This window comes from Hoplias malabaricus, chromosome 15 (genome assembly GCF_029633855.1).
Source record: "Hoplias malabaricus isolate fHopMal1 chromosome 15, fHopMal1.hap1, whole genome shotgun sequence".
Classification (NCBI taxonomy): domain Eukaryota; kingdom Metazoa; phylum Chordata; class Actinopteri; order Characiformes; family Erythrinidae; genus Hoplias; species Hoplias malabaricus.
In genome coordinates this window covers 19,863,223-19,884,865 of record NC_089814.1, presented here as the reverse complement: position 1 = coordinate 19,884,865, position 21,643 = coordinate 19,863,223, and the positions used below count along the sequence as shown (strand labels likewise).

The following is a 21,643-nucleotide window of genomic DNA, read 5'->3' as shown; positions in this document are numbered from 1 at the left end:
GCGAGGTTAGCAAATAAATGTTACCATTAACTGGTATTGTCTTGAATAGCCAGTAATCTTTAATTTAGTTTCACATTACGTTGCATTTGAAAGAACACTGTGGTCTCAAAATGTTTCCAGGCATTGGTTTACACTATTAAACAGAGCATTTTTATAAGCCTACATTTCTAATCTTCATAAATCATTATTAATCCTTCTTCTGAAAATAAAAATCACTGTAGTGAAAAGTAAAACTTTGTGGCTGATGTAATGGCAAGTTGCATTAAAGCTGCACTTTGTAAACTTGGCAAAACTTGGGGTTTGGCAGTCTTTATGATGGAAATATGTTACTGCATGAACATGCTGCAGAAAGTGGCTTGTGCTGTGTTCAATTTGCCTGCTCAGAAATAATAAATAAACAAACAAACAAAAGTAAAACTTGGCGCTTTCTGTGCCCTGAAAGCCAACGCTCTGTGCCATATTAACAAGCACATCTTGAGCTCATATCACTCCATATTCAATCATATCTCTCTACATTCATTAGCTTTCAGCACTGTACAGATCAGCACTGTGGTCCATGCTCCCAATAATGTTTCTAAGGTAATCACCTAAACCACCTTTTTTGAGCCTGTGTGTGAGATTAATAAGTAAAGATGTCGGACGTGATCTGAAAATCTTCCTCCAAATCTAACCTGACAGCTCTGATTTTGAATAAATATGACTGAGTGACTCACTGCTACAGCAGGGCATCTTAGCAGAGTTTAGCACTATAAACATAATGATTTAAAGTTACTATAGCCAAGAAGGCTAAGTTCATTTTTATAAAGACACTGGCATTCCCACAATATATTATGGTGCTCTAAAAGCTTACAAATGTATAGTTATATTTCCCTGATGAAGACAAACTGTTGACAATGTTACCTCTGCTCTCTCCCTCAAGCTGTCAAAACGAGGCAGCTCTGGGAGCTGAGAGAACCGTCGGTCATAGATACAGAGATGGAGGTGTTTGTCCAGCACACGAAAGTCTTCATAACTGCGCCTCACGATCCAGCTTCGTCCCTGTGGGTAGCAGGACAGGGTTAAACAGGTAAAAACAGTTTTACAAAGTTAATCAAGTAAAAAAGCACTTCAAATTGGGGCAGGAAAATATTCACCATAAGCCTTTTAAATTTTGCATTCTTCAGTCACAGTTTATAAAGGGTTGTCCACCTCCTTTTGATACCCATCATTTTGCAACTTTACTGCATTTAAAAAAAAAAAATACCACCTACTTTTTGAAACTGATCCAGCTAACATCTGTCTTTTCTTCTGTTACACTTGATTAACGTTAGATAATTACAAATATTTTATAATATTACTATTATCAATATAATCTCATCAATCAATCATTAATTTGACCAGCAGAATTTGATGTGTAAGCTTGTTAGCTGGGGGGGATTTCAAAGATCTTTTTCACACATTTGGACATTGAGAAAATTTGACCACCCTAAAAGTTTTCTACATGTTATTTCTGGTGCTGACATAAGGAAAGAGTTCTCATCTAAAACCAAAAAAAATATTTTTTGATTATTTGTGAACAAGTTTGTTATCCATAATCAGATTAGTGAGCAGTGAGCCAGGGTTTGTAGCTGTTAACTTTAGCCGGATTAGACCACTTTTTCGTATTAGACAGTGATGTTGGTAATAAGTGCTTTTCGCCAGTTGCTATGTAGATTAAAAGACTGAAGTTACATTTTGGGTGGAAGTCAAGCTTTGTTTAGGACAGTGTCATAATCTGGTTTTGTGAGTTACTTATCAACGAGGGCGAGAGGTAGCGCCTTACTTTAGCTGGATTAGCTTGGTTTTCTGGTAACAGGTGCTTTACTGTCAGTTATAACAGCTAGTATACCACCAAAGTTACACTTTATGGTTGTAATAACATGGCCCAGTGTGTATTATGAGCGATATATGAGTTTTATCATTTAGTCAATATATCATTTAGTCATTATATCATTATTTTATTAGATTACACACAATCCCCTGGCTCAAAATCAGCTGGAGCATCAGAGCCATTCGCTATGTTTGTAAACATCACTCGATGAGTGAGTGAGTAAAAGCTTTCATGACAGTACTGTAAAGGTGAATTACACTCAGCAGCAGGTCGGGGGTGCTCAGGAGACAAAAAAGCCAATCCTTCCATTGTATTCCTTTAAAAACCATTGTTTGATGCGGTAATTGATAGACAGGTACTTCACACTTTTGACTGATCAATGCAATTTCTCATTAACCGTCCAACTCTAAAGTGAAGCAAGTCGAGAAATGACTGATGGATGTCTCTGCCTACTCACCAAGCCGATTAGTTCTCTAGGTTGCAGTTGCAATTACTTTAACTTGGTGTTTGCCCCTTCCCTCTCTGTAAAGCCCCTTGAAAAAAGATAATGCTCACACTCTTTTTAGTGCTGAGTAAATAAAGGGCTTCGCCTTTGGCCTAGGTCCCAGCAGGACACTACTGCAATGACCACACACCACGCACTACACAGATGCCACAGCAGTTTTCTGTCTGCTTTGGCCTTTCACACTGCAGTAGCTAGCATACCGGTAATGAAGAGAAGAGATGTGGACACATGGCTTTGACTAGATAAATGTTGTTCATTGTGAGTCACACACATTTACCTCATAATGACTGTATGTTTAAATAATATGCACAGGAACTTGAGGTTTGTGTGAACGTTAAGACGATTCATTTAAACATTAATGCTTTTCATGTATCCTCTATACATTATATTCTAAATAGAAATAAATTAAATACATTACAGTAATTATATATTTATTATTATAGGAAAGACCTGTGGTGTAAATTCTAGATTAGATATTAGTATTTTGACACAATAGCTGTCAATTCCAATGCTGAGCATTTCTGCTTTAAAACAATAACAGTCCCAAGAAATTCAGACAGCAAGGATTTCTGTCACAAAGCTAAGAAACCAATCCTATCAAACTGTGGGTGTGAGCCTCAACTGAATATGAGTGACAGAAGCCTGAGTGGAGATAGACTTGGGGACTATTTACAAATAAATAGATCTGTGCACAATAAATGAAGGTAAATGTATGTTTTCATTTAAACCGAATTTGTTTTCTATCTTCTAAATGTTTAATTATAATGAAAATACATTCATTTCTGGGGGTGTAATTGATGGAAGTATTGTAGGAATGATTTTCTGCCTAAGAATTCTAAGCAGAAAACAACCCTTGGTTGACACTAGATAAAAAAAAACAATTACACAACAAATGAGATATGAATAGATAAAGATGGATTGACAATGAATTTACAACATTTTAATATTATTTATTTATTTATAATATTTCTATTTAATTTTGCAGATATAATTTAGTTTGAGATATTTCTTGAAAAATAATAAGTAAATGAAGGATATTTTACACTGTGCTGGAATTCTGCTTAAATATGTAATAATAGCCATTCCAATAATAGACAATGCACTGCTGTAATTATCTTTGTTGGAACTATGATTGATAAGAGCTGCAACCAATAGGCTCCATGATCAATGTGAAGTGATGTAACATGAAATAGTCACAAAACTCATGAATTGTGGCATACTGAAACATCACCACAGGCCCTGCTTCAATTTCTGAACACTAGAGCTCAAGCTTTTACATAAGTCATTACACAAGCTGCTGTTAAACAGACCTACTGCAAATCCTTCCTAGGAGCAACTCTTACATTCCCGACCTCTAGCACTCTAATCTAAATGAAAGGTACTTTGGCTAGCGGGTAAAACAGAGGCAAGGTGCATTTAAAAGCTCCTTACTTCAGGCAGGATGGTGGGTGGCAGCTCTCTACTCTCCCTAAACACATGGGACCACTCAACTTTTGGATCTAACTCAATGGCAGAACCAGTCCAAAACTGTCGCTCAGTAGGATATAAGTGTGATATGTTATATTCATTTCACACTAGCTGATATTTACTAAATATGTCATTTTCAACCATTTACCTTTTTGGTTGTGGTTATTACATGTAGTTTTTCAGTTGTCTTAGATGTGTAGCAGCGCCCCTGGAACTCTACTGTATCATTTTGTGACAAGGGATTGAATGTGGGAGCATACGACTGAGTATTTTCAGAGCCTCCATAAAAATAAAATAAATAAGTAAATAAAGAAATAAATAAAAAGACTAAAACGATTACTCTGTATTGTATGGCTGTCATGATGGGAAACTCGTGAAATTTGTGTGTCCCCTCTGTCCCACCGCATCCGTTGCAATCCTGTGCAAGACATCCATCATCCTGGCAGGTTTTTGGAGTCTGATTCCAAGCTAACCATAAAGCCCTGTACCCTGCATGCATGCTCACGTAAAGAGCAGCGTCAAATGCAGACAATCTCATCTTTCAGCCCTTTTGTTAACACCACTCATGCCTTCTAATTTCATGATTGACAGCAGCACGCCAATATTACCTTGCTTAAAAATTCAGATTGAGTCACAAGTGCTTCATTATACAGAGAACAAACAAGAATTCGCTGCCTTATACTATATGAACTAAAAAGCGAGTAACTTCACAGGGCAAAAATTTATGGCCCCATTTCAAAGTGATATTTTGTTTCTTTTTCCTCCACCAACCTTTGGAATTCAAAGGACTCTTCCAAAGAATTCCTCACTCCACATTGCTGTCTTAAACCTTCGGAATCCAAGGCAACTCAAAACCTCAGTGCCTTTAATATGGCCTTAAACGGTCCCTAAGCATTAGGGACCACAGGATCCTGCCGCAAAGCTTGCACAGCTGCTGGGAAAATAAACAGAGGAGTGCAGTCCACAGTGCATTATTCCTCTGCTCCCTTTTATTTTGATATAGATATTCTGGAGAGTTTATTTGTGCGAGACCCGTGGTTTAAGAGTGTGTGGAGAATAATGTGATCTTCCCGTGTGTCTGGGCTCTGTATGTGCAGGGGCTCGGGGCCAGTTCCACACCACCACCTTTTTTTCTGCGACAGGAGCTGGGATGTGGGTCTCTTCACTGAAGAGAAGTGGTGGAATTTATACACACACTTTTTCCACAGAGTTTGCAATGTCAGGATGAGAGCTGCTAGTGCTCAAACTTCCCAAAGTCACTTTTTATGCTATTTTATATTTATTGTTATTTATATTTGGAAAATTAAGAATCAGTTTTTGTTTTATCCACAAACAAGTCAGTCCAATTATGAAACTGGTGTTATTGCTAATATATCTATTTTGTTGAATATCTTTCTATTTCAGGGCGTAAAAGCTCCAGCAGCATTTCTTTTTCCCAACACCCCTCCCACTAATGTCATCATATTGATCAGCACTGTGCAATAGCAGTTACTGGTTTGTAGGCTACTGCCATACAGGCTTTTGTTTGTTTGTAGTTTTTTGTGCAGTGTAAAGCAGCCATGGATATAAAGTCTTGAGTGTTAAAAAGAACTGCAGCCACACCTGACAGTAGATCTGGACCAGGTACACCAGCTCTCTTGACTCCAAGCCATTCCGGGTGACTTCACTCTGCTCTTCTGCAAGGCTCAGCTGTAACACAGAGAAGCAAAGAGATAGGGAAGTACATCAGAAGATGTTCATGTCTGATGCATTCAAATGATGCATTAGCATTTTCATACACTTCTATCCTCTGCTAATGCTACATTTACAGCACTCTGCTATTCTTCTGTTCAGAAAGGTGCTACAAGGTTGAAGAGGCGTTGGATGGTTTGTCACCAGCTGAGAATATTGCCCACATACTATGAATAATAGATGGAGATAAGCAGAATTATTGCAGCTGGCTTCAAATAACACAGCATGTGAATTACACACTTTATTGCCTTTTAAACAAGACAATGCTGACTGACAGTTGTGAAATCACCCGTAGCAAAACATTCAGAAAAAGTCGGCAAAGATACAAATGGCCTTCGGTGCACAAATCTGTTTTCCGAAGACAAGAAAATATGACTCTTGCCCAAAGTAACAGGACATGATCAGCAGTCTATCAATACACGTTCGTGTTTAAATCACATTATACCTCACAGTCACAATCTCATTCTTCTTTCGGTATAGCGCTTACAAGCTGGTGTTTCCCAAAAGCAGAAACAAAATAAGTATTGTTATACATCTCTTTGATTAAAAGTATTTAGGAAATGATCATTTTGATTTTTTAATTATATCCATCTTTTTTATGCCATATTTATTGCTTTATTTACTTTTATTTTTCAACTTAGAATCTTGCCTGTGTTCTTGAAAAGGGCACACATTTATAATTTATTATTTTATTTATTAATTTTACACTAAAGTAATATTCAATAATTTGTATGTTTTTGCACATTGAACATAATGAAATGGGGCTCCAGATTGGTGCAACTCTCTAAGCACTCGCCCTATTAACAAGAGATTACAGGTTTGTTCATCAGTGGTGCCTCGCCATCTGTGACCTGAAGTGAAAGGCTACATAACAGACCTGGGACAGGAGCCTGGAAATCAAAGGCTCACATTACAACACATTACATTTTTCAGGATTGTGTGGACATGTCATATCTGATCTTTTCAAATCAGATTTCACATTTTCATATGTGGTCCTTGATACGTTATGTATGTGATTTGTGGGCACGTGACATGAATGTGAACAGTCAGATTTGATTTCATGCATGTTTTTGACTATACAAATGCATTTAGTGCTTACAGTTACAGGCAGCACCAGCAGCAACATGCAGGCTGTGTCTCAAACTGCTTCATACTTCCACCATAGTCACACAGTGCCACATGTGTGAAAGGTCAACTCTGGAAAATGCCCGTATCTAATTCTCCTGACTTTTTTCCAAAGTTCATACATGAAAACGGCTTCAGAGTAGTGCCAGTTAACACTCCAGGTGTGCTGAGCTGTCCACTGGCACTGCGGTAAAAGAAAGTTAAAAAGATACACTGGCCGGATTTACACATTTCATAGGAAGCATGAGTTACCTTTCTCCTTCTAGTATCATGTGTTAGGGGAGACCTAGCTAGTGGGTAGAACTTGCAAAATTTAAAATTGCTGAGCAGTTCATAATTAAATACTAACATATAATTAGTAACTAAAGATGAAATGCCAAAATGTAAACACTTAGGAAAGTGCTAGCTGTTGCTAATGATTTTTTACTGCTTAAATATCCAATCTTTAGTGACTAGTATTTGCAGCTCTAACTTAAACAATAGTTAGACAACATCAAAATACACAAAGCTTTAACCAAAGCAGTTTTAAACATTTACCTTGGCCATAATAATTCACACCGTGACCCTGAACCAGATAAGCACTTACAGACAATGAATGAGTGAATTAATAATAATTAATGTTTGCATAACTGAAAAGTTGTGTATTTAAATCACTTTAGAGTAATGCACTCTGATACATCAATGCACAAATATGACTTTAGCATCTAAATATCTATCTTTACTCAATATGAATTGACATCACTCTTTGAGTAAATGTTTAGTGTGATTATTTTAACCAGCAGTACTTTTATGCTTTTAATTACACTCTCCTATTGATGGAAGCAGTACAAATAGATTATTCTCTCTCTCTCTCTGTGTGTGTGTGTGTGTTTGTGTGTGTGTGTGTGAGAAAGAGAATGGCACCCACTGTTCGTTTTGTGCCTGGAGGGGCCCGCTCTGCATCGCTTTGTGACTGACACATTATTACTGCAGTGGTTCAGATGGGTCTGCTCACATGTGATTGGTTACAGCTCAGGGTAAAGTTTACATTAATTGTACAAACATAAGTTCACACACAAACCCAGACTTGCAAACAACAACACAATAAAAGGTGACAAATACATTAATCCAGCAAAAAAATTAATCCAGCATTTAACATCAGTAAGGATTTTTAAGATTTAGCTGAACTCAAAAACTAACTCCAATCTGTCAGTTACTGGGTGCTGCAGTTTGCATAAAAACATCCATTATCTGTAACCGCTTATCCAATTTAGGGTCGCGGGGGGTCCAGAGCCTACCAGGAATCATTGGGCGCAAGGCGGGAATACACCCTGGAGGGGGCGCCAGTCCTTCACAGGGCAACACAGACACACACACATTCACTCACACACTCACACCTACGGACACTTTTGAGTCACCAATCCACTTGCAACGTGTGTTTTTGGACTGTGGGAGGAAACCGGAGCACCCGGAGGAAACCCACGCGGACACGGGGAGAACACACCAACTCCTCACAGACAGTCACCCGGAGCGGGAATCGAACCCACAACCTCCAGGCCCCTGGAGCTGTGTGACTGCGACTGCATAAAAACAAATAAATCATATATTTAATATTTGATAATATTTTCTGTATTGTTAATGTTTATAAAACTCTAATATTCATCTTGGTGAAATTTGAACTGATGAACAACAGACCACAGTCTAATCACAAACTAGTTAAGGTATGTAAGGCAATCTTTAAGCAAAGGATTTGAAATATAATGTTATCATTTTAAATAATGACAAATTACAACACAATAACACAAAAAAGTACCTGTCACATTTTCTAATAAACTCTGGTTTCAAAAGCTCTGTCCAGCATTTCTTTCAACGTGAGAGGACTGTGCCCTTAAAAAAAGGCGAAATTAGAGAGGCAAACTGTATTAAATAGCAGCCTCTGAGAGAGTGTGTGAAACTTTATCTGTCTTGGCAGTAGTTGTGACTCTCTCTTGATCTCCATCTCTCATTCCAAGGTCCTTCCTGTTTGCGACTCTTTTATTGCCCCATGTTGGAAAATTAAAGTAAAACGCAATGCTAAAAACAGAAGAAGTCCTTTTTCACCAATTACCAAGAAGCTGCAGTTTTGGCCATCTGTGGCATGGTAATCATCTATTACCAGTGCAAGTCTTCTAAAAATAATAGGCAAAAGGAGTTCAAATGACCTAGTTATTAAACACACCACTATAAATCTACAGCTGGTAAATGCACATGTCCAGATCCCAAAGGGAGAGATGTTCTTCTCCATGTGTCAGCACCATAAACTAAACAAGTTATATTTAATGCCTCTCATTAGAGGAATACATTAGAAAACGTGTATATTTGAAATATATTGAATAAAGAATTACTCTCTATTGAAGGTGAAGGTGCATAGAAGCAGAGCACTTGAAGAAATCCTGTCCTTCTCTGCAGTGAACAGCTGCAGAGCGCTGAGTTCAAAGTTAACAGCTCGAGCAAGACTTAGGACACATCTGACTGCCCAGTGAGAAATGACAGCTCAGCTCTGTAGTAGAAAGTGTTCTCACATGCACCAAAAGTACAAAATCCACAAACCAGCAAGAAAAGAAAAAGAAAGATAGGAGAAACAAGAGGAACAGAGCAAAGGGGGCAAAATGAGAGTGTGAGAGTGAGGAAGCATGGTAGCACTCACAGAAACGCAGTGGTCCGTCTGCACTGATTAAGGCAGACGCTCTTTTGTTCGTGCAGAGACGCTGGCCGCACACTGGGGGTCCGATACCAAGCTGCACTCCTCAATGCTCACACATTCCTCCCCCCAGCTTGCCTTCAATCTCCATTACTCAGTGGGAGAGTGGTGAGCGTGTAAGAGAAATTAAGAGTCGTTTCTGTCCGGCACAAATCCACTCAGCAGAACACAGATGTCAGTGGTGCCTCTCCCTCTACATTGATGCAGGGGTTAGCTGGCTGTTTAATGAATTCCACAAGACGTTTGCGGTTTCTCTGTTGTTTTGTTTTTCCCATCACCATGCTGATGCTACTCTACCTTCAGCCCATGTCCTCGTCCCCTCTGGTTTTCACGTTTTGAGGAGGAAAAAACAGCATGTTCACTTTACCGGCCAAAGGAGGTATGTCCACACAGAGGGGGGAAAAAAAAATATCACACAGTTCTCCTGCACCAATCTGGTGCCTGTCCTTTCACCACATGCTCTAGTCCCCTCCTCCTGTCTTTCATTCCCTACATGCTACAGCCTCCCCCTCTCTGCAAGCTCCAACCCCTCCCCCCCACCCCCCAAGTCTTTCCCACTGGTACAGTCCATGAGACAAAGCACGGGGCTGCTGTGCCAAAAGAAATAGTAGAGAGCGCAGTGGAAGGAGGGGATTGCCCTTGCACTAGCCCAGAGTGCTTCTCCAGCACGTGCCCTCACTCCCTTACTCTCCTCCTCAGGGATTAGTATGGGCCAGACGGAGAGGAAAAGACTGGCATTGACAAATGTGACTCTCACAGGGAGAAGGTGTGCTCAGAGAATAGGTTATGAGGTATACAAGAAATCATCATCTCAACCCATACTAAACAAAATAAAGCACTTGATTACTTGCAACCCAACTCAGGCTGTTTTCTATTAGATTTTCTTTTTATGAAAACAGCACTTCAAGTTAGAGCAGCTGGTTAAATCACAGCTAAATAAGTAACCCCAGGGAAGGACCATCAGACTCTAATAGCTTGGCTATCTCTCACACATCTAAGATGACATGGCTTCTATAGCCCTATTTGGGCGGGATTAGTTTTACTTTGGGGGCTGGTATAATGTAATTTTACCGCAGGATATCAGTAATGTTTATGATGAATTAACAGTTGATAAGATATCTTGGCGAAAATAACAGAGATGGGAACGGATACTCAATTTACAGTGCAGTGCTACTACAGCTTTTAGACTCTCACTACTGCTCTGAGAACAGCCGACCAATTAAATATATCCATCGCTCAATGACTTTATCTTCTGGTCCTTCACAACAGAAAGTGGGAAAAATCATGGCAAAAAATGTCATTCACTAATAATGCTTCACATAACTATTATAACTGCTGTTATAAACTGTTTAATGGTAGTAATTTAAGTAGGAAACCCATTCATAACACATACGGAGGCTGTTATTGTGCAAAAAACTTCCCTATAGTTACCAGAAGTTTTGCTCCTGAGTGATCCTTTAAGCCTGGCCCACACTACTGGATAAGGCCGCTTTGCTCCTCCCAACAATCACAAGAAGTCTCCCAATTTTAGAGTGAACGTAAACGACTATCTTTCCAGATGATCCTGTATAGCAGGAGTCGAGACTGCAGTCTTTGCTCCATGTTCTTCCCCCAGTGCAGTCATGGCCGCCCTGATCATGAATCGTAAATATGAAACCTGTTCAATATTTACGTATCAGAATACTGCAATGTGGGGTGGGTGCAGACTCTCATGTTAACACAAGGTAAAAGACCTTAAACCAAGGAGAGCCAAGCTGGATTGGTTTTGCTGTAGGTAAAAGACTCTGGAATCTTTGCTGAAAAATGACTGTAATCATCTATTCAAATCACAGAGATACTCAGGTAATAATTACTCCGTTTCCACAGGTAAAACAAATGTGGTCTGAATAGTGCTTATGACTGTTAAATACCCGAGGCAGTGGACAGGATAAGTGGCAATCAACCAAGAGAGAACAAACTAGGCCACAGAAAAAGCAAAATGGTCATACTATCACATCTGAGGAGGATTATACATTTTTTTCCTGGAGGAGCATCAAGACAAAGAGTAGGCACATAGAATACTAAGTAAATTTAAGAGCTAGGCTACTCAACCTGCATAAATGAGAACTCTCTCCACTGAGCCTGCTATTGTGGGAAAAAGAAATAAATAAAGTGAACAAAATTTCACATGACTCAATTGTGTTATCATATTTGGTTATAAAAGTGCCACACTACATCAGACAAGGATGATTTCTGAAGTAGAAAGGTTAAAAAAGCATGAGAGCGAAGGTAGCAAATTTCACAACTGTAAAAACCCTCCCTTAATCAATATCATACGTTCTGTCATTCACGTGTGAATAATTTTTGGGACCCCCCCCCCATATATATATATATAAATAAAATACACACACGTGATGTCACAAAGATAACCAAAGACAACAAAGACAAGATCATAATGTTAAGGAAATAAGCTTAGAAGAATGTATATAGTAATATATTACATTTTAGATATTTTGCCCATCCACCCATGGACCTGGAGCATCTAAACACACACACACACACACACACACACACACACACACACACACACACACACACACACACACACACACACACACACACACACACACACACACACACACACACACACACACACACACACACACACACACACACACACACACACACACACACACACACACACACACACACACACACACACAGTCAGTTTTTTGTCGGTTGCTGAAGTCACAAAACAAGGGATACATTTAGTTGTTCTGATTTTGCTCCAATTCCTAAGTCAAGTGCAGACATTTGAGAATTGTCTCGTCTCCTCATCTCTCTCCAATCACAGCGCCAGAACCACATTCATGTGAGAGCACAAAGATGTGGTTAAACAGAGTAAAACAGACATGGCAAGCATGGAGAAATAAGAGTTCTCTTTGAAATAAGAGGAAAAAAAGAACAGAATGAAAGAGGACCAAGTGAAAATGGCTAAAAGAATACAGGCACTGAAACTGTTCTCATTCTGAACAGGACTGCTTCAACACGTAAATGCTTAGAATGCTGTTTAATACCTGTAGCCTGTTTCACTCATGAATGTCACACACTTAATTAGATCCCTAGGGAATGGAGTTAACTTGTGGAAAATGTGTATAATACTGTATGTCACATTTATTAGGAACTTAAAGATTGGAAATGCATCTCTCAACAGTCAAACTATTCACAAAAATGAACTAGAAATTAAATAATTTAAATAATAACAATAATTCTGATCTAATAATCCGGGTGAAACTGTAAAAGACCCTGCAGAGGTGCAGGTACAGAATTACTGAATGCAACCTTACATCCCCTGCAACACAATGGGCTAATGGTACTTTTTCCATCTGTGTTGTTATGTAGGTCTATTTGAGTGCTTTGTGCCCACGAGGCAGAACTGCATTTGTTCAGTGCAGAGGCAGGGACCAAATACACCACCTCATATGACGATGCAATGAGGCAAGTTAGCGTTGACAGGATTTAGAACTAAGAGGAAAGTTAAACTAGTGTATAGCCTTAAAGCTCATGGAGGAGGGTAACAATTTAATAATCTGCTTATGAAACTAGGTTCTAAGCTAATAACCCGTTTGTTCACAGAGCTCACATTAAAGAACCAGGGTTAAGCAGCAATTTGTTTAATTCACTATTTTTCTTGGTTTCACATTGAAATGGCAGTCCACACTGAGTGGCAGTCCAGTCATTCAGCATGTCCAGGGTTGGAGAATAATTGGTCGAGATCATTTTTATATTACAGTGAGTCTTCATGTGAATACCTGTAATTATTTGTGCTTTCTATACACTTATTTTAATGTGTGGAGTTAGTTTGGCAATTACATACTGCATCCCAGCCTGTCTGAGGGCATCGCAAAATTTACTACGAATTGCCAGGGGAAACACTGCCATTTGCATCCTCCTCAGAACAGCAAAAAGCTTTTAAACTTCCCAGAGGACAATCCACTATAATAAATAAATGTTGCATAGCATTGAATTATTAGCATTATTATTATTGACTTCAATGGCAATTTTGCAAAAATGATTCTTCCAAAGTCATTCATCATTTCAGTGTGCAGGCTTAGTAATAGTGTTCTGTTTTACTCAACCCATTTCCTTCAGCCTATAAGTAATTACCTCCTGTTTAAAATGTAATGATGCTCAAAAACCAAAGATATCAGAGAAGTTGCTGTTGAAATGCCATTTAGCTATAGTTTGTTTCGGTTGGGAGTGACAAGAGGGGAGATATAAAAAATAGAATGTACAAAGCACAGTCAATAAAGTATCATTGCATATATTTATATATCCTACACACAAATCACCAAGAGAATATTGTGGGTGGAAAAAGATTAGTTTTATGCACCATATGGATGGATAAACAGACTTGTTTGTAATAAATCTTTAATTAATAATTTCATGAATGTGTAAAGATCATCACAATGACACAATTGATAAAATGACATTTCCCATTGCCCAAAATGTAAGAAATGCAAGCACAACCTAGACCTAATAGACTATAAATTAATAAACAAAGCAGAGCAGTCAGACTGCATTTGTATGACGGATTCGACAGAATACCAAACTTTATTTAAGTGATTTTACATTGGAAACATCTACTTACACTGTTTTTATTAATTGATTTTTTTTTTTCAATGAGTGAGTGTAGCTCCATGATGTGATTCATTTTCTCAGCATATGGTGATTGACATCAATAACTCACGTTGATACAGTGACATCATGTAAATGAGCAACTACAATGGGCTACTGTGTTAGATCACAAAGCATTGCTATGTCTTCCCTTATTACAGAATTGACAGCTACTCTGTTCATTGACCACCCTTCAGTCTTTAAATCGATTAAGACACTTTGCTAAAGCTAAACTCCAATCTTTTCTGCCAAAGAGTCCTTGAAGATGAACCTCAACCCTATTAATAACATCAGTGCTTTATCTATAGTGAGGACAGACCTTCAGACACCCTGACAGAGTGACTCGTGTCCCCAGAGATCCATGCCCTAACTCAGAAACAAATTAGTGTCCAACCATGCCTGATTTTTCGTTGTAACATATAAATGAATCTCACAACATTAAGCAATACTTTGAAAACACTGTGAATAGGGATGCACTGCATATGTTCATTTTATTACAAGTTCCTTGTTCAAAATGTACATTGACACTGCATTCTTTTTGCCACCTAACCTTTATCCTTTACAGTGAAAAAATATTTTTAGGCCAATTTTCGCACATGACATCTTGAATAACCTCTATTTGTGCTTCATTCAACAAAAAAAACAAACAAAAAAAAACATTCTGGGCTTAAAAATGAACTAACAGTCTGGAAGGTTCAGACTGAAATCCTCAGGGATTGCAGAAAAAAAACACTGCCACTGTTTTTGAATGTCCTCTGGAAGGCTATTAAATAGCATTTATTTCCTGACAGCCAGAAATAGTATAATGTTTAATGATTTCTCACAAACCTGCTTTTAAAAACACCATCGCTTCCACATGAATGGACTGACTAAACTGCTCCAGGCTGAATGGGCGATGGTATGCAAATGATCTGCTGTTTGGGCAGTATAATAGCTATGTATGGGGGAGTATTTTTTACGTTTTCCAATGTTTACACAATGCATCACAACTCATGTAAGGAGAGCAAGGAAAAGTACTCAACTGGAATCCTTCACGGGGAGCAGCTGAAGTTTGACTTTGAAGCATTACATGGACTGATAACTGACAGACAAAACAAATATTTGTTGGATTTAATGGGGTGATACTTTACATTCCCTGTTACACAAGGGACATCATTTTTGTTTATCTGTTGAATTACATACAAGAGTTTTATGCAGGAAGAGATATAAGAAGATGTAAGTTCTCATCTACTACAGATGGTTGAATGCTCAGTGCCAATTTCTTGAGGAAGCTATTCATTGGTTGTGCTTGGTTTTTAAAAGGCTGATGTGAATGGTAGAAGGGGATGAGGCCAACAAAGGATTTGCAGCTAGGAACCCCTCCCCCGAGTTTATTTCACAGGCCATATCCTTTCTATATCAGTACCTGCCTGCACCAGCTGAGACACTGCGTCATTATAACATGTACACAGGGCTAACTCAGTGACATGATTAATGTAGCTGCACATGCACACATGGCGAGGCACAGACACATACTGCAGCGCTGCTAAAATGCTCAGGCTGAGGAAAGCACGGCACTTGAGTTGGCAGGTCAAGATCGAGCACTTCTCATGGGATTGGACCATCTACAATGCTGACGGTACAACTGCAGTCTGCAGATAACAAATGTGGCTCTTTTCTGTGACTTCTAAATGAGAATGCACAGGACTAATTTCACACAACCACCACCCCATGTGTTATAGCAAACAGCACTAGAATATGAAACAATATCTAAGGAAAAATAAATAGTTTGCATTTCACAATCAGCCCAATGGAAAAGACAAAAGCCATAAAAAAACACCACATACTCAGAGAAGTACCATACAGTCCCAGCAGATGCAGAATCCAACACGTGTAACAACTGCTGATGATGGCATAGTCTATTTATTTATCTGTTTATTAATTTTTATAGTAGAGATCAGCCTCTGAGAACTGTTTCAGTTTTCTGAATTTTTATGTAACTGCACATTCCAAATTAAAATGATCCTAACATGAATAAAAGGGTTGTAAATGATGTTAATTCATTCATTCATTCATTCATTATCTGTAACCCTTATCCAATTCAGGGTCGCGGTGGGTCCAGAGCCTACCTGGAATCATTGGGCGCAAGGCGGGAATACACCCTGGAGGGGGCGCCAGTCCTTCACAGGGCAACACAGACACACACACATTCACTCACTCACAGCTACGGACACTTTTGAGTTGCCAATCCACCTACCAACGTGTGTTTTTGGACTGTGGGAGGAAACCGGTGCACCCAGAGGAAACCCACGCGGACACGGGGAGAACACATCAACTCCTCACAGACAGTCACCCGGAGCGGGAATCGAACCCACAACCTCCAGGTCCCTGAAGCTGTGTGACTGCCACACTACCTGCTGCGCCACCGTGCCGCCCCTTGTCTTCATAATTTTAAATGAATTCTACACTGTATGATCACTGGATTATGGCTAAGAAACTCAAAACAGTTACCTAACTGAGGAAAAGACTTGAAGAAATGTGGTACGGAATCAAAGCAGAACAGTGAGAAGGCAAGAGACTGTACTTCACACCGTATTAATTTTTGAAATGTGTAACCTTCAAACATTTAAATGTTGAAACATTTGAGAATTGAGAAATACATTTAACTCTCTGTTCATGTGAGGATAACTTTAAATTGGGATGAGTGCTGATGTTGAAATTCAGGAAAATGGAAGACGTTCCTTAATTCTGACATCTCTTGTATATAATTATGTGTGTATATTTCAGAGCAGTATAGGGTTATTTTGCTTCTGCGTGAGGCAGTCTTCCAAAGGCCCTCAGCTGCCTAGAAGTAGATTTCAGCAATATATTTTCTTTGTCTCATTAACTTGAGTAGAAATGTCAAACGAGCAGAAGTCATTTCCTATAGACTGCCCATGAGCCACAGATGGCGCTGATCTACACATTAATATTGGACTAAAAATAAACAGCTGACCCGTACGAACTGAGAGGAGACTACGGGCTTTCCTGGCCTGTGGTGAGAAGAGGGGGAGGGGGACTGAGCATATCCACTTGTTTCATTACACCCACTCTCTGAGAGGTCTCTGAGCGCAAAAAGCCTTTACGTTGTTCATTTTTCCGTTCATTTTAATTGACCTTTTTAGCAAAATGACCAGGTGTTGCTAAGTGGCTGCACTTGAGATTTTAATATGCTTTTGTGATCCAATATCATTCTGCCGTGTGTGTTGACAGTGGCCTCACTGACTTGTCTGACACCTGGAGTGAAACCTGCCTCCCTTCCTCCAGGCTGCCTAATAGCTTAAAGAGCGCACATGTCCTCCATGACAGCGGAGTGGTTAAAGTGTTTGATTTTCTCCAAGGCATGGAAAAGACAGAAAGATTGTTGGACCAACAAGAAATGTAGGTAAGACACATAGATAGATAACTAGATAGACACATAAACAGAGAGAAACTGCTCTCCAGCAGAGTAAAATATGCAAGTTATTTAAATGAAAGATGCCAGTTTGCTGATTCAGTTCTTTTGAGGTGCCCTTCATTATGGATCCAGTTCAAACATCTGAGCCAGATATAATCAGAGATTAGCTTCTTAATATGTAATCCTACCACATTTTGTAAGGATCGGTGCTCTGCACAAGTAGCATGCAGCATTTTTGGAAACCAAAACACTAACTGTTGTGTTAGTAACGTGACAATATTTGTAGATTGACCTGGTGGATAAAAAGAAAGCCTAAGACTAAGTAACATTATGTAAGGCTCTATAAAATTCTGGTTCTGGCTGACTGAGATGATTCTGCAGGGTGGAGTGGTGCACACCTGTATGTTGGCAGAGTGACTAATTATTATATTGAATGGAATGCAGCTTTAGGAGCTGTGACTAATATTAAGTAAATGGCACAAAGGACAAATTCAGAATTGAAGTGATTCTCTGAACCTTTTCAGTATTCAGCCATTCAAACATATTGTATTTCGGAGCCAGTGCGTAAGGGAATAGCACATTGAAAAACCATCACAAAGTCCAATCAATTGTCCAATAGTCCAATCCAAACTGTACTAAACGATCTTTAAGGAATTATACATAAAAAGATTCTTAATGTGCAACAGCAGTGGCCGTTTAGTCCTGCCTCATCACCACTTCAGGCACATTATAAATGTTAAACCTTTGACTGTAAACGCTCTCGGAAAAAGTAAAAATGAACAGTTTTTGTCCCTGGCACCAGAAGTATACATTCGCCTATCTTCCTGATCACTGATGTTTTCTTGTGTAAAAGACAGATGCAGATATTTTAAATTAAAGGCAATCTGCTCTCCCTCTGCACTGTGTCTGGCTCACTGCTTGCGAGTGTGTGTGTGTGTGTGTGTGTGTTAGCCCTGCCCCAAGTAGTCTGTGTCTTCACGTCACGTGACTTTAACTGTTCAATGGAAGCTTCTAACAGAGATTACTTGATTGAGAGACATTTCTCACATCCATTATCATAAACAACAAAAAGAATAAAAGATTAACTTCCATGATCATGTTTATGTTTTATAAAAGTACAAATAAATGTAAAAAAATAAATAAATAAAAACCCCAACACAGCAATTTCATGCATTATATTTCTGGTGCATATGGTCCAGCATTAACTGAGAAAGTTCTGGAACCAAGGATAAGGAGATAAACTGCTACTGGTATATGAAGAGGCAGAAAAGCTTGTACGCTGCAGTATGTGTTCTAATACCTAGAGTTGTGAAAAGGGCAAGAGCAAGGGCATTGTGTTAAAGAGCATTCCCTGGCACTGAGGAGGTGCAGTGAAAGTTGTATGCTGAAGAGTCAGATATCTGGGTGGTGAAAGCTCCATGACTATTGGTGCCCGGGGCAAAACGGGGGCAGGGATAGCATGTGGCTCAGTAACAGCATTAGCGTGCCCACTGTAAAAGCCACACAGCCACTGCCTGCTCCCATTTATTTTCTCACTCACTAACCGACCAGCCGGCCGGGGACTCCATGCAAACTATTTCCTCTCGGCCCACAGTGCAAGAGCATACAACACACACTCAGTCTGGGGGGTTAAATACACACTCCACCACAACCTCCTGCCTCTCTGTCTATATTCTGCACTTTGCAATTTCAGGCATATCTGTAATTAAATCTAAGTGCCACTTTAGTCTTTGACTCATCATTTTTCTCGTGTAGTGCCAGGTACCACATGGTTACAGCGCTGTGTTGAGTGATGACTGCTGACAGATCTTCTGCACAAAACCTCCATTGTGTGCAATGGCAATGCCCCAGACAATAAGCCAGCAGTTCTGTTGTCTGTTAGCTTTTCAAATACCACGGCAGCTTCAGATAAAACACACACTGCTTACTTCTTACTGAAGACTGGACACTTATCCAGGACTTTTAAGTGAAATTATTTTGATGTTTTCACTTCTGTTTCCTGCACTATACACATCATTCACTCACTGACACATTCACCATCTTTGTGAGCTTTTAACAAGGTCATCATTTAATATCCCTGCTCTAACAAATTAAGGCAAACCTATTATTACACTTAATATCCCACGGTTAGTACCCCTCCTCTAACAAATTCTGTTTTTTTTCATGCTGTGTACAAGGCAAACATATTGGGCATGAGAACTGTGTTGGGCACAGTGTGAGGGCCTCTGGCATTGCATCTGAGCTCAGAGAAACCCAATCACTGCTCAGCCCTGCTAGGAACACCAGCCAGCCAAGGCCTATAATTACAAGCCATTCATAAACCACCACGAGGAGGCCAACATGCAGTGTTTGAACGCAAATACAGGGCAGCAAACATGACTGAAGAACCTAAGCCAGTAGCAGACGTTGCACTACCACACACTGACTCATTTATTCTGAGCTCCATTTACACACGGTTTGAATCCCGAGCAGTGTTTTGTGCATAAAGCACGATTACGAGCTGATTACCCGACAGTGCAAAGAGAATTATTCATGTCAAATTCTGTCACCATGGTGCCCTGCAGCTCTTATTGCCCGTTGGCGAGAGCAGTCTGATACTGCCCTCTACTGGACACCCTCAGAAACTACAACTTCCCTCAGTGTGATGCATCCTACCACAAGACATCAACACTACTATAGCTTCCAGCAGCACAGGACCACAGAGAAGGCTGTGCATCTATTAAAGATGTGCACTGTGTGATAGCTTTCAGATCAGCCTGCCCCTGAGCTTGCTAGACCAGTCAGTATCCTGAGAATCTGCTCAGGATTAGTATTCCGAGCCTAAAGCTCCTGCCCTATTCCCACCCAGTGCTGAAGCTTGCCAGTGCTTCCCCATCTATTCTCTCTTACTGTGTGTACTCCATTATATCCACTAATCCCTAACACAAGAGCACAGCACTGGCCTACTCTAAGCACCTCACCACCTTCTGTCCCCACACAACAAGACACTATTCACAACTCTCACCAATCCTTTTAGGCTTTTCTGCACAGCATTGCTTCAGCGCATAATGAGTGAAATTTAAAATAAGCAGGAATTAGAGAAAGAACAGGAAGTCTGAAACATTGAGAAAAGATAGTGTTATTTAAGTAAAAAAAAGTAAATGACCATGATTCAAAGCACGGATCAAAGTATCAAAGTTGTTGGAAACCGGCCAAAAAACCAAACTCTGAAGAATACTAAACTAAACTAAAAAAGAGCGGCAGAATTAAAGCGCATGTAAACACAGCGAAATATTTAGCTATAATCAGCATTAACTTCATGATCACAAAATGGAAGAATCAGACCCAAAATACCCAACATTCATTTTCCTTGTTTCCGAAAGAGCTTATTCGAGGAGGGGGTAACAGCTGGGCCAGAGTGTTATTGCTCGTTTGTGAGGCATGTTAATGACCCTAGTCACTGCTTTCCACTCCACTGGCCTTGGAAACAGCTGTCCCTTGAGGAACATGCCACCATTCCACTTGCTCTAGCAGCATAACCCAAACTATTGGTACAAATAATTGAGGCAAAAAAAGGAACAATAATAATCATCACTAGCAGTTCATCGGTGACTGTCTTCCAGCCATGCCAGGCCACCACACACACTATAAGAATCTCCAGCAGATAAACAGTGTGCATCTTACCTGTATGGTCCCAAAGTCAACATTCTCATAGTGGAAGTGGGCGCATTCTGCTAACTTTGGGAAGTGACCCTTGGTGAATGAGAGCCTGGGAGAGGGAGGAAAAAGATGTGTAAGAAAGGCTTTGGGGCATGTGAATATAGGCATAGTATCTGTAGTGTGTAGGTAAGCAAAGTAAACAAGCATCTTGTGTCAAAGTGTCAGTAATGTTTACGAAAATTCGTTGTGCCAATTCATTTCCAATTTTAGAACAGTACATAGGCTTACGTGTGTGTGTAAATATAAATTGTACACTTACTTCTTAACGTTCTTGACCTTCATACTGGCAGTGCTGCTACAGGCGCGTAGCAGGGGCTCAGAGCTAAGCTCTGGGACTTCAGCGCTTCTTGCCTGAAAGAGAAAGGGGGTGGACACAAACAGCATACCAGTGTCACTGTGACATTCAGTGTCTTTATAAACTGTAAGGAAGTTTATAACCCAAAACTAATAAACTACATTAACATTTTTATTAGCAGA

The 21,643-nt window shown here is 39.6% G+C and overlaps 1 protein-coding gene across 2 annotated transcripts in view; it reads right to left on the bottom strand.

The window, feature by feature from the left end:
• The window catches only part of arhgap32b (Rho GTPase activating protein 32b), an 88,061-nt gene that overhangs the window by 27,661 nt on the left and 38,757 nt on the right, over nt 1–21,643 (bottom strand). For both annotated transcript variants that reach the window (XM_066645077.1, XM_066645078.1), the window contains exons 4-7: nt 21,426–21,517; nt 21,131–21,215; nt 5,424–5,510; nt 901–1,038 (exon numbers count right to left, since the gene is read on the bottom strand). In XM_066645077.1, coding sequence (XP_066501174.1) covers nt 901–1,038; nt 5,424–5,510; nt 21,131–21,215; nt 21,426–21,517 — 402 coding nt within the window. The remainder of the gene's footprint in view (nt 1–900; nt 1,039–5,423; nt 5,511–21,130; nt 21,216–21,425; nt 21,518–21,643) is intronic.